The sequence below is a fragment of the Zeus faber genome (genome assembly GCF_960531495.2).
Source record: "Zeus faber genome assembly, chromosome: 2".
NCBI lineage: Eukaryota > Metazoa > Chordata > Actinopteri > Zeiformes > Zeidae > Zeus > Zeus faber.
In genome coordinates, this window is record NC_137189.1 from 50,721,216 (window position 1) to 50,734,848 (window position 13,633).

A 13,633-nucleotide genomic window follows, 5' to 3' on the forward strand; every position below is an offset into this window, starting at 1 on the left:
CCATGTTACACCCCCATGTTACACCGCCATGTTACAGCGCCATGTTGCACCGCCATGTTGCACCGCCATGTTGCACCGCCATGCTGCACCACCATGTTACACCCCCATGTTGCACCGCCATGTTGCACCGCCATGTTACACCCCCATGTTACACCCCCATGTTACACCCCCATGTTACAGCACCATGGGGAGGAGGGTGTTCGGTGGGTTGGCTCTGGAACCTCACCATTAGATGGCGCTAAATCCTACACACTGCACCTTTAAACCTTGTAATGATTAAATCATTTGTTTCCTTGTTTATAGAACCATGACATGAAATGACAATGTGATTTACATGATTTGGCAAATCAAACTAAAAGGAAAAAAATAAAAATGTAAATAATCAAAAATAAATGTATGTGGCTCTGTGTTGAACTGCCCTCCAACATTGCATCATCTACAACTTTACAACATTACAACAATTACAACATTTAGATATTCATGAATGATTCCGTTCCACCTGAACTGCTTGAGTTTGCAGCGTTTGACACATGGTAGATATCTAAAAAGCCGGAAACAAAGGAATGGTGAATCTGCTGTCCAGGAAGAGCTTTCAAACAAAAACACAAAAGCACATTTAAAAATACATTCAAAAAATTAAAATAAATAAAAAAGCAAAAACTCACATCGTCCTCGACGAATTCTGTTCAGGAAGTTAAATCCAGTGGTGGAGGAAATGCCTCCGCTTGTAGTCTGCAGTGACAACAAAACACAACGGAACAATCCATCAAGAGTTTTATCACTGAAGTCGTTTTGACCAATAATTTGTCAATTAATTTCTACAGGACCTGAAATGTTGGGTAACAACAATAAATAGATAACAAATGTATAAATATATAATACATATATAATGTATATAACAGGTGCTTACTCTGGTCGGATTGGACCCAGAACTGGAAACAGGAGGTTTTCTGCACAAAGTAGCACGGATCTATAGGAACAGTCAAAAGTCATGGGTTTCAGATTTATTCACCAGATATTTACCTTTCTGTTCCAGTGCACATAATACAAGCATTCACAGTTCATCCTTTAGGAACTTAAAAAACACATTTTAGTGTAACTGTGAAAGTTTGGCAATTGGTTACTATGCTACTATGCTCAACGCAGCCTACCTTCGCATCCAGTAGAGTCCCAAACACTAAGATGAAGAAACCCTGGAGGGAAAATGACAAGAAAATGTTGTTTTTTTTCTTTGGTCTCTGGTTGGAAGAATCTGGCTGCCTGTTGTGGGTTTATCTCCCCAAATAAACAAAAGGTTTAAAAGGTTTACAGAGCAAATTTAAAGGGACACTTTGCCCGACTTTCATCTTCATTCCTTAGTTGCAAGGGTCTGTCAGTCAATCAGCGTATCATGTATTCATATGAAAGACCCGGTCAAAACACCTGACACAGGGTTCCCAGAGAAGCAAATGTCATTTAAATAAATATTGATTCTTAAATACTGTTGCACAGAAATCGTTCAAAAAAGAAATACATTTCCCGGACAGTTTGAACGGTAATGGAGCGTTTGTTTTTATGGACTACACAGACCACCGGCAGGTACTGCATATCCATATTTCCGACAGCTTTCCTGTAATCTAACCGGACGGCAACCCTGACATTCAAATGAAACCAGAAACGACACCAAAATATACAAATACCTGTAAGGAATTGAAGAATGCAAAGGCTATATGTAACCCTTCATTTGACGGCTCGATCACAAGCCCCAATCCCAGACCCCAGGTCAGCCCAAAGGAAGGACACAGAATGGCCAAGCTCCTTATAATGATCACTATGGCGTTCCTCTCGTCCGTGTGGGCGGACTCCCCGAGGCCTCTTCTCAGCATTTTGGAAAGCACCACGATCAGGATGATGAGGTTGACAAAAATGATGGCGAGCACAGGGATCACAAATGCCAGGAGAGCCATCGTCTCCTCCCAGTTTAACCAGCAGCCGCCCCTGTCCATGATGTATCCTCCGCCCGGCGCCGTCGATGCCACCGTAACAACCGCTATGATGAGAGGAGCGCCGTAGCCCACGCTGAAGCCGATGGCCAGCATGGTGCACTTAGACATGTGGGAGAAGACCATGACAGTCCGGTAAAACAGCAGCAGGCCGGACACGAGCATCCAGAAGAACATGGCCATGTAGAAATAGTGAATGAAAAATGTGGCGGCGCTGCACGGGTCGACGGGAACTTTGCCGCTGTCACCAGTTTGCTCTGCTATGGCGGCACCGATGATGAACCAGATGTCCGCGATCAACAGAGACACGGCGATGTTGACGGTGGAGACGTGGCGCATGAACGCGGTGCTGTTCCTGGTCACGGTCTTCCAGATGATTCCTTCGATGACGAGGCAAATAACCAAACATAACATGGAGATCCCCACACCAATGTATGTGATGAGCTCCAGAACCTCTTCCAGGCCTTGGGGAAGGCTGGAAGCCATGAGGAGGGAGAAGGACGTCAAGTGGTCGCAGCTGCAGGTCACCGTGTTGTTCTGGTCGGACACGAAGGCGCAGCCCTCGTCGTCCCAGCCGCCCAGGTTGTCAAACAGGCTGAAGTTCCAGAAAACGCATTGCGGATTCTCTGTGAGAGCGCTGCTCCGCTTGTCAAAACTCAGGCTTACGTTGGTGACGGTGGCGTTCAGCCTGATCAGCACCACGGCAGCGTTGATGATGTTGTCGCTGACGGTTGCGTTGGGGTCGCTGGCGTTGAAGCTGCCGTTCCTGGCCGGCAGAATGATATTGAAAGTGGAGAAGGCGATGGTGGTGATGAAGACGTTGTTGGCGTCGGTGTTCGGGATATCTACGGCGACGCTGGAGTTGAGGTCGCCGCTGAAGGAGCCGTTGAAGACGGTTCTGCTCAGCAGGATGCGGGCGGTGGAGATGGTGAATTCCCCCTCCAGGTTGTCGGTGATGGACTCAAGCGAGGCCAGCAGGATGGAGCTGGTGTTGCTCGTCGTGTTGGCGTTCAAAATCTCCCAGGACTCGTTGGCGTCCTCCGACACCACGACGTCGACCGCGTTCAGGATCTCCTGCAGTCGGGGAAAACACTCTTCTGTCAGTGCGGCATCGCATCGTTCACCTCTCGATTCGACATGATAACGGTAGAGCAGCGTGTTCACATGTCGTGTTCACATGTGACATCATTCTCCAAACTGCTACCGACTGTTTCACATGGAGTGTCACGGGAAGCTGCTGCGAGGCAGCAGTTGTGCAAAGTGCTGCAGTCCACTGCTCTAAGGCAGAGAACGTAATGCCTGGGTGGATATTTTGTTCAAACAGTGGTGTTTTGATGGAAGTTTGCGAGGTTAGAACAGAGTTGAAAGGTTGTTTTAGTTCTCTGACCTTCAGCTTGGAACAGGTTAAACTCCCTAAAACTGCAGGAGTTTGTCCCTACCACAGTGCTCCGCCTTTCATGTGTTATGTTGTGTATTTGCTAAAATGATGTTTTCAGGTTTCTGTTGTTAAAGAGATAGTGAATCTCAATGACATCTGGTAAAATGAAGGTCATATAATGTGCTTCCAAAAGCTAAAAACTGTTGAACTTCAGAACAGCACATATGACATCAATCACTTCAAATCAGCCAACCAATCACGGTGAAGAGAAGTCATATCAGCTTCACCGTGGCCTGTTGTTATGGAAACAATGTGCATCAGATGTTTTCTGCCCATCTGCACAAAAAGCACAACGTGTGAACATGTCCTGATTTAGTGTCATCTGAACTTCCAACATTGAGCGACGCTGTGCAATTTTAGGTCCTAAAAACACAAGAAAGTTACGTTTGGAAAATAACTTTGTATTTTTGCAACAACATTTTCGTTGCGGCCCCGTATCTCATTTATGACCTTCAGATCATTCTAAACTGATTTAAAGCAGCACGATCAAACTTTTGCTATTTGGGATTTGACGCCCCTTCAGTTTCTCAGTGTAATTGCACCTTCACTCCACCGTTGTAAAACTTGGTCCGACAACTTTGACAGAGCTGCCATTCTCCAGATTACAAGTCAGTGTACCATCACAATGATTCTGAAGCTGAAATTTTAAGTAAAAAAAAAAAGTTGCAGTGTTGCATTAACAAACATCAAACCTGTACAATTTAAATGAATCCATACAGTCATAAGAAGTAGATTAGACTACTGTAACGGCCTGTTCACCGGCCTCCCCAAATCAGCTGTTACTGCTACAGTTCATCAAAAATGCGGCTGCACACGTTCTCACTGGGACTAAAAAGTTTGAACGCATCGCACCTGTTCTCAGATCTCTACATTGGCTTCCTGTCGAAACCAGGATTGATTTTGACATTCTGCTGCTTGTATCTTCTTCCTGTTTGTGCTGTTCCCGTTAGGTGTGGCCACAGCGGATCATCTGCCTCCAACACCTTCTGTTCTACGCATCTTCCTCCCTGACACCACCTCCATCAAGCTTCTCTTTGGCTTCCTCTTTTCCTCTTGCCTGGCAGCTCCACCCTCAGCCTCCTCCTCCCAATGTAACTCTCATCTCTCCTCCACACGTGTCCAAACCATCTCAAAACCATCATCTCAATTCTGCTACTTGTATATGAAGCTATAAATGGCCTCAGTATTTAAAAGAAATACTAATTATACACGAACAAGCAAGAACTCTCAGGTCCACAGGCAGTGGTCTTCTAACTATCGTTCGTACCAACTCTAAAGCAGGAGAGGCTGCCTTCTGTATCTATGCCCCAAGTGAATGGAACACCCTACCGAGGGACCTGAGAGAGGCCCCCACACTGAATACTTTTAAAAGCAGCTTAAATACCTCCCTGTTCGCTACAGTCTATGACTGACTTCTGTGTGTGTGTGTGTGAGATCTGGTTATTCTGCACTGATTGTTTGTATGATTGCACATATGACATTTTATATATTTTCTTTGATTGTTTCTTTGTGAAGCTCATTGTGTTGTCCTGGTATGAAATGCTCTTTATAAATAAAGTTTGACTTGACTTGACTTGACTACATTTTGTTGTACAGGAGCTGTCAATGAAGTGTTTTTTTGGATGTGAACGTACTTCCATGGTGGCCTCGGTGACAACAGTGGAAACCTCTGCAACGCTGTTCAGGATCTCAACAATGGCAGAGATGGTGGCCGAGGAGTTTGTAATTTCTTGCGATTCCGACTGAACCAAAGTGCTGAGATTTCCAACAAATTCCGGAACAATCGCCTCGACCAAATTCTAGAAAGAAAAAAAAAATATATATATATATGATATGATATATATGAAAAAAAGAACAACAACATATATGATATAATATAGACAGACATTCTAACGTGAGCAGCTTTGAACACCAGACTATATACAGGATCAAACCAACCGTACGTCACAGTCACAGCACAACTAAAAACAACTGCAACCAGAAGTGCGTTGACCAGCTCCGGGTGTCGCGTCCCTCGTCAGGTATGACCGTATTCTTGGGATGTTGTAAGAGGGAAACCCCGCAGGAGCGAGTTGTAACAGCAGGAGAGCAGGTCGTCACAGTGATGCGGGCGGGGCAGGAGAGCCGGTAGTGACGGTGACGTAATCACCCCAAGGCTCTCGGCGGTCCGAGATGGAGAAACCTTTGTGCTCCGACGACGGCGGAGAGGCCTGCGACAGCGCAGTCTTTCCCAGGGAGAAGGAGGAGCTCCACCTGGTCGAGGTGGAGCTCCAGGTGGTGCGCAGACATCCACGCGTTAACGTCTTGAAGACAGGCAGAGATGCACCTCTCCATATCCCCAGGAGGGGAAGGAGAGGTGGAGTGGAATGTCATAAGCAGAGCAGCGGTGTCTACACCACCATTCTTCCAAAATAAATTCCCTCATTTGGCGTTTTGATGATAGTGACGGAGCGCACGACACATCGGTACAATCTCCCCCGTAGGTTTCAACTGGGTTGAGATCTGGCGTCGGCCAAGGCCATAGCATGATGTACTGATGACCCCCCGGTGCCCTGTGCTTGAGGCAGAGACCACTCCCCTGAAGGTGATCACTCACAGTAACTTTCTTTTGATTTGCAGTGACTCTGTCCTCTAAGGGAACAAGTGGACCCAAACTACCCCAGGAAAATCTGAGTTCAGTCTATAATACCTTAAATACTGTAGTAATATACCAAAATATGTTATATACCATCACAAATGAACAAGCAGAGGTTGGGGAGAGCTGGTGTGGTGTGTTTCAAGTAAAGAGGCTTCAGTGGATGAAGAGCACAGGACGGTGCTGGTCGTCCTACCTGGGACTGCGTGAGAAGGTCCAGGATCTCATTGAGGATGCAGGTGTCCTCCAGGAGGCGCCACACCCCGCTCTGCTCACACTCTGCCGTCCTGTTCCCATCCTGGCCGGCGTCGCACCCCGGCTTGGAAAGGTCGCCCACCCGACCGCTGCCGTACAGCTCGCTGCTGCACACGACACCTGTGAAACATGAAACGCCACCGGGGTCACAGGGGGTTGACGCCACGTCCACATCCATCACAGGTTCTGCTGATTAACTCCAGATGCTGATGAAGTATGACATCACACCAAAGCTATGATTTTCGAACTAAAACTCACTGAAATACTTCACACCTCGTACAGTGAGAAGAGAATGGTAGATCGCCATGACAACAGTGACATTAAACGACACAAAGAACAATAATACGAAATATCAACCACTATAACCAGTATTTTCATATTTCAATGTTATTCCTACTTGCTCTGAAGACGGTCACTGTGGTTGTCTTTTGATAACCCGGGGGGTTTGTTACCCTGCAAACCAGGTCAACGTCCTCGTCTTGCAGTTGGTTGCAGTTGTTCACTGTGTAATCGTACTTGATGCAGTTGTCACCCGTCCCGTCGGTGACGGCGACTGTGGACATTCACAAAACACGCTGCTGTTGAAATATCCCTCGGCGTATGAACTGCGACGACGTACACTGCTGACAGCATCGGGCGGGGAGGTTACCTGCCGGTAAAACAGTTGCTCCGTCCAACCACTGGGCGCTGAAGGAGCTCTGTACGCAGCACTGCAGCGGTTCTACTGCTCCCTCCTGGCACGGGATGTTGACCTGGCTGGGCACTCGCAGGATGGGAGCTTGTTGAATGACCGCCTGGTTGAGTGTTCCTTTTTGGAGGAAGCTAAGGGCTGTGCTCCTCAGAGTGCATTCATAGAGACCTGAAATGATGTACAAACACAATTAAATGTACATGTGATGGTATTATGGGGGACAAAGCAAACCATTTGTTAGTCCAGCATAGATATAACATTAGAGTGCTGCTTGTGGTGCCCTGGTGGACCACCATGCTGCTCCTTGTAGGACCACCATGCTGCTCCTTGTAGGACCACCACGCTGCATCTTGTAGGACCACCACGCTGCATCTTGTAGGACCACCACGCTGCATCTTGTAGGACCACCACGCTGCATCTTGTAGGACCACCACGCTGCATCTTGTAGGAGCTCATTGTAAACGTGGCTTCACTTCATGTGGTATGATCACATTACATCATACGGTGTGATGGACGCTGCCACGCTCACACAGTTTGTTTTACCGTCTTTTTATTTTCCTTACGTTTGTTAAGATTGATCTTTTCACACCCGACATCCATAAGAACATACAAAGTTAAAACACATAGTGACACACAGGTGACGTTTCATATAACATACATATTTTATTGTTGCTGCTGGGAAGGACAAGAACTCCAAGACAGCTGCAGGAGGAGTCCATCCAGGTCAGCATCATGGGGGTGGTTGGTTGGTTATTTTGTATTTCCTTTCATAATGATAGATTTTTATAGATTTAGTATGTTGTATTTATTTTGCAGTTATTTCAACATGTGCCCTTGTGTTATTTAGTCCCTTGTTCTACATTTAGAGTCAATCATTTTTGTTTCTGATATTTCTTTCACCCCTCTGATGTCTTTTTGGGTTGCTTATGTCCTTATATAATATGTCCCCTCCTGTTTCATTTGGTCAGGTCTGTTTGGTGTCTAGTTGTCTGTATGTTAAGTCCTGTTTAAGTTCTCTTGACCTCATTTTTAGTTTTATCATACTTAAGTAAGACAATTCAAAGTTTCCCCTTGCACTCGTTTTCTAACCCTCCTAAGTTGGTTATATTTATTTGGTCAATAAATCCTGTTTTTGCCTCAATCTACCTGCGACAGTATATCTGTATAACATTAATAACTCTATGATCATACATTTACAACATGAGAAATACTTGTGTTGCAGGACATTCGGTGGGGAGGTTGGTTAAACTGCCAGCTAATGGGCGCTCGATGTGTCTCCAGAAAACCTCCGGCTCAATATGAATGAACAGAAAAATAAATACACAGTTCGAGACTTTAGCGTCTCAACAGCTGCGTCTGCTTCCAACGGGCATGTCATCGTGTCTTGATTTAGAAAATGATCCTTACATAGAGAGGATCTGAGGACTTTAAGATGTTTTATCTTAGTTTGGTTTGATAGGTCTCTCGGTGTTCAAGCCGGGTGGGCGTGTCTCTTCTTCCTCCGTCCGGCTGGCGGCTCCCTCCGCCCTGCTGCCCAAATCCACAAAGCTCTGGCTCCATCCAGCAGATGCCAAGCACACACCCAAACTGGAGGCGGTGATGTGGCAGGCGCCACGCCCATCGTTTCTATGACGTGGAACATTGAAACCGGGACAAGGTCTCCCGGGCCGACCCAGCGTCACGTTGGTGGTTCATCTGGACCGGGTTCCAGAGGGAGACAGAGCTTTTGGAAACATAGTGGAAGGTGCACCACCTGCTGCACCCTTGGTCTACAACACTCTCCAGAGCCTTTTTGTGTTGGATGTTCAAGTTATAAACCCAACAAATCATTAAAAAGAGACGGACCCAGACATTGTCATCAAGGTTAGCTGGATGTTAAAAGGTCTTTATCCTTTGACCTTTTCCCTCAGATAATCTACAGTGAATCTGCGTCAAATGGCACTTTACAATCAATCATGCAGTTGTAAGTGTAGAAAAAATGGTATTATTTATCTCTCACTTACCGCTGTCAGATGCAAGAATGCTGCTGATTGTCAGTTGGGATCTATCAGTTGAAGTTGATATTTCAAACTTTTCACCACCTTCAATTGTCATTCCTTTAAATTTCCATGAGCCAGAGATGTTTCCTATATGGATGTTTTCTGGAGGAGGTCCACATGTCAGTGTCAGGGTTGTTCCGGTATAGATAAGGCTTGGAAAGTTGATCGGGGTCCCACCTTTGGAGAAAAGTAAAAAATGTCGGCAGGTGGTTCGGGTGCATTTGAACAGATGTCAAGTAATGCAGCATACAAAGGGGGTGCAGCAGGGGAGGGCCGCGGGGAGGTATGTGATGTCAGAGTGCCTCTTTTTGGGGACTCTGACATCACAGGTTGGCGTGCGCTGCTGCGTGCCCCAACGAGATTGATGACGAGATGATTTCTGCTTTTCTTTTCGGGCTTCATGGAACACGTTGAAATCCAGAGCAGGACACACGGCCCTGGAGGGAAGGCAGACATTTAAAATGTGATTCGGTGTTTAAACAACTCACTGTTGTGAACCGCAGCGACTGAGCCGATGACGGGAGCGATGGGCACCAGCACCGCAGGGAGTCCACGGTTGGCTTGAGACAGTTGTTCGGAATCAAACGACGTTGCTTGCACTACAAAGTCTGCAATTGTACTTCCTGGTCTGTTTTAGGAGCAAACAGAAATGATCATAAGAACAACATTTGGGAAAATCTGTCTCACAGCCAGCTGTCAGCTTCATACAAGACTCAGATTCTCGTACCTGAACGTTGTTACAAACACCGAAAGGAAACCCGTCAGCCCTTGATACTGTTCCTGCAACTGTGAGAGAATGAGGGTTGATGACTGAAGCACCGCGCTACAAAATGAACTTTAAAAATAGAAAACTTGATCATGGTGTCACTTACTACAGCGTCAATGTCCCGTTTCAGGACTTTGAACTCCTCACTTGTTGGATCATTGAGCGGCTCTGTGAAGTCCTTGTCCATGGTGACGGACATGTCCAAGTCCAGTCCTGATCCAACATAAAACGAGCAAAGCTACGGTTCCATTTTTAATCATCTGATGATTCGGTGCCATGTTAACACACAATCACCTTGTAAACTCACATCTTACTATTCATGTAGAAATACCAATATCGGCCAAATATCGCGCGTAATTACGAATGGCGTTGTTGATAAAATGAAATAATCAAGACTGAGGCAAAAGTATTTTGCCCGAAAATGACTCAGAATATGACTTTTAAAACAACATTTTCCCCTGTCTCCACAAGCGGACGCAACCCGCGACCACTAAATTAAATATCTGAGTGAAAATCTCACAATCGAGATCTGATTGAGATGGGATAATGTTTAAATAACAGTTTTGAAAGTGAGTACTCAGCATGGATTCTGCACAGACTATTGTTCCGATAATTAATATTACTGTTTAGATACACAGGGTGATTACTGACTTGGACAAATACAGAAATAGAAATCCAGAAAATAAGAATCTAGTTAATTATAGTAACATTAGTGGTTATTAACATGGCATTCCATCACCAACCAATCAAGCCACCTGTGGGAGTGGGACTGGTAGTTTGTGTTGTGGGCGCCACGGTGACAGCAGTAGTAGGTGCTGTAGTAGGAGATGAAGTAGTAGTGGGCACAGCAGATTTGGTTGAAGGGACGGTGGTTTCAGTGCTGGTTGTTGTTGACGTGGACGTCGATGGTTGGGTTGTGGTGCGTGTGGTGAGTGCAGTTGTTGGTTGTCTGGTCGCTTCCGTCGCGTTCGTCGTTGTAGTTGATTCAGTGGTTGTCGTCTCATCTGTTTAAAATAAGATCTTCATCAATTCTGCAGGTTTGGGTTTAGTTCACTACAGAGCAGCAAAAAAGCTTATTTTCATCATGCTGAAAATATTTCCTAAATTCCCTGGATCACATATTTTTACAGTTTAGAGATTTGAAAATGTACAGCCCAGTTCAGGCACACATATACACGCTTTGCCAATGTTTGTTTTGAAATTTCTTGGACTTTAGACCTAAACCTTATCTGCACCTTGTTTGTTTTGACATTCAACTTACAATAGAATTTGGTTATGCCAGTGTGTTAATAAGTAATAATAATAATAATATTAATATTAATAATAATCTCTTCTTGAAATGGGCTGGTTGAAATAAATGTGTTTTGAATTGTTTCCAATTAAACAAAGTTGGATGGATGTATTAGAAAAGTGACACTGAGGATGCCTTCAATGCATTTCAGGCTCAGAACTAACGAGAGTTAAAAACATTTTATTTTACTTAATGGAGTAAATATTTAAAAGATAGACTGCTCGTTTTGCTTTTCCACTCCAAAATTGCTCCTACATTTTGCTCAAACAGTAATAACATTAGAGTGGTGCTTGTTGTGACCTGGAGGAGCACCAACATGGTGTACGGTACGGTATCTGCAGCAATACTTACTGATCACAATAGTGCTTTATATTTAAATACCTGTTGTGTCCTGCTGTGTTGTTGCCTGAGTTGTTGAATCTAGAAAAAATAAAAATAAAAAATAAATTATATATATATATATACATGCACACACACACCGATCAACCACAACATTAAACCAGTGACAGGTGAAGTGAATTACATTGATCATCCAATGACACCTGTCAAGGAGTGGGAAATATTATTATTATATATATATATACTGTTATATATTATATATATATACATATATACTGTTATATATATATATTTATATATATGTTGTTATATATATATATATGCACTGTTATATATTATTACTATATATAGTGTTGTATATTATTATATATTTATTGTTATATATTATTATATATAGTGTTATATATTATTATTATTATATATATAGTGTTATATATTATATATATATGAGGCAGCAGGTGAAGAGTGAGTTGTTGAAGTTGATGTGTTGAAGCAGCGTAAGGATCTGAGCCACTTTGACAAGGAGCACATTGTGATGCTGGACGACTGGGTCAGAGCATCTCCACAAGCACAGGTCTTGTGGCTGTTCCCGCTATGCAGTGGTTACTACCAAAAGTGTCCAAGGAAGGACGACCGGTGAACCGGCGACAGGGTCATGGGGCCCAAGGCTCATTGATGCACGTGGGGAGTGAAGTCTAGTCCGTCTGGTTGGATCCCACAGTAGAACTACTGCAGCACAAAGTGGTGAAACAGTGAATGTTGCTGTGATAGAAAGGTGTAGAACACACAGTGCATGGCAGCTTGCTGCGTATGGGGGCTCACAGTGTCCATGCTGACCCCTGTCCACCACTGAAAGCACCTACAATGGACACGTGAGCGTCACAACTGGACCATGGAGCAATGGAAGAAGGTGGAGGTCTGATGAAGCACCTTTTGTTCTACATCGTGTGGATGGGTGGGGTCAGGGTCCCATCCAATGGAGCATATGTGGGATGTGCTGGAACAACAAGCTCGATCCATGGGGGCCCCACCTCCAACTTCCAGGCTTTAAAGGATCTGCTGCTCACGTCTTGGTGCCAGATACCACAGGACCCCTTAGTGTTATTAGTGGTGGTTTTAATGTTGTGGCTGATGTAGCTGTTGTTACTGGTAACAACAGCTGATGGTGTTGTGAAGATAGTTGTATTCTGTATTGTTGTGGTGATAGATGTTGAATGTAGAAAAATCAAAGTGTTTTGGTTACAATCATGCTACTTAAATCAAATGCACAAAAACGAAAGTTCAAGCAATCTTTTGAAACCATCAAGATATTGTATTATGTATTGTTGGAGCATTAGATGCTGAGTCATCTCTCTGTTGACTGTTAAAAGTTGAGGATGATGTAGCACAGACAGCTCAGAATGTGGCTTCACCATTTACTGTACCAGTTACTGCATCACAATAAAATTACGGCAACAATACAAGATGTTTAAATATCTTTTGTGTAACACTAACTTATCACAAGTGGAGTTGGTGTTGTTGAGATTACTACTGTAGTGTTATGTACTGTTGTATCAACTGGTGAATCTAATAAAAAAAATTAATTAAAAATTAATGTAAGGGTAGTTGATGTGAGTATTGGGGTGTTGGAATAAAGTTGATCAGCCACAGCATGAAGCTCTGGTAAAGGGTAGTGGAGGCCAGGTTAAGAGGAGCGGTGGGGATCAGCCAGCAGCAGTATGGTTTCATGCCAGGAAAGAGTACTACAGATGACATGTTTGCTTTAAGAATGCCGATGGAAAAGTACATGGAAGGACAGAGGGAGTTGCACTGCGTCTTTGTGGATTAAGAGAAAGCGTATGATAGGCTGCCGAAAAAGGAAGTGTGGTATTGCATGAGGAAGTAGGGGGGGGCAGAGAAGTACCTAAGAGTGGTACAGGATATGTATGAGGGCAGTCAGACAGTAGTGAGGTGTGCAGTAGGTGTGACGAAGGCATCAAAGTGGAGGTGGGACTGAATCAAGGATCAGCTCTGAGCCCTTTCTTGTTTGCAGCGGTGATGGACAGGTTAACAGATGAAATCAGGCAGGAGTCTCTGTGGACTATGATGTTCACGGATGACATTGTGATCTGTAGCGAGAGTAGGGAGCAGGTGGAGGAGAGCCTGGAGAAGTGGAGGCAGCATTAGAGAGAAGAGGAATGAAAGTGAGGGAGGACAT

The 13,633-nt window shown here is 44.6% G+C and overlaps 1 protein-coding gene across 1 annotated transcript; it reads right to left on the bottom strand.

Moving 5' to 3' along the window:
- Positions 1-694: 694 nt before the first annotated feature.
- Positions 695-10,005, bottom strand: LOC307247847 (adhesion G-protein coupled receptor F1-like; the record flags this gene model as incomplete). Its single annotated transcript, XM_080023966.1, has 11 exons — positions 695-732; positions 911-970; positions 1,133-1,193; positions 1,680-3,056; positions 5,055-5,219; positions 6,252-6,430; positions 6,708-6,863; positions 6,960-7,169; positions 9,529-9,668; positions 9,768-9,826; positions 9,913-10,005. 11 exons carry the CDS (start codon positions 10,003-10,005, stop codon positions 695-697), a joined length of 2,538 nt encoding a protein of 845 aa, XP_079880092.1.
- Positions 10,006-13,633: the final 3,628 nt, after the last annotated feature.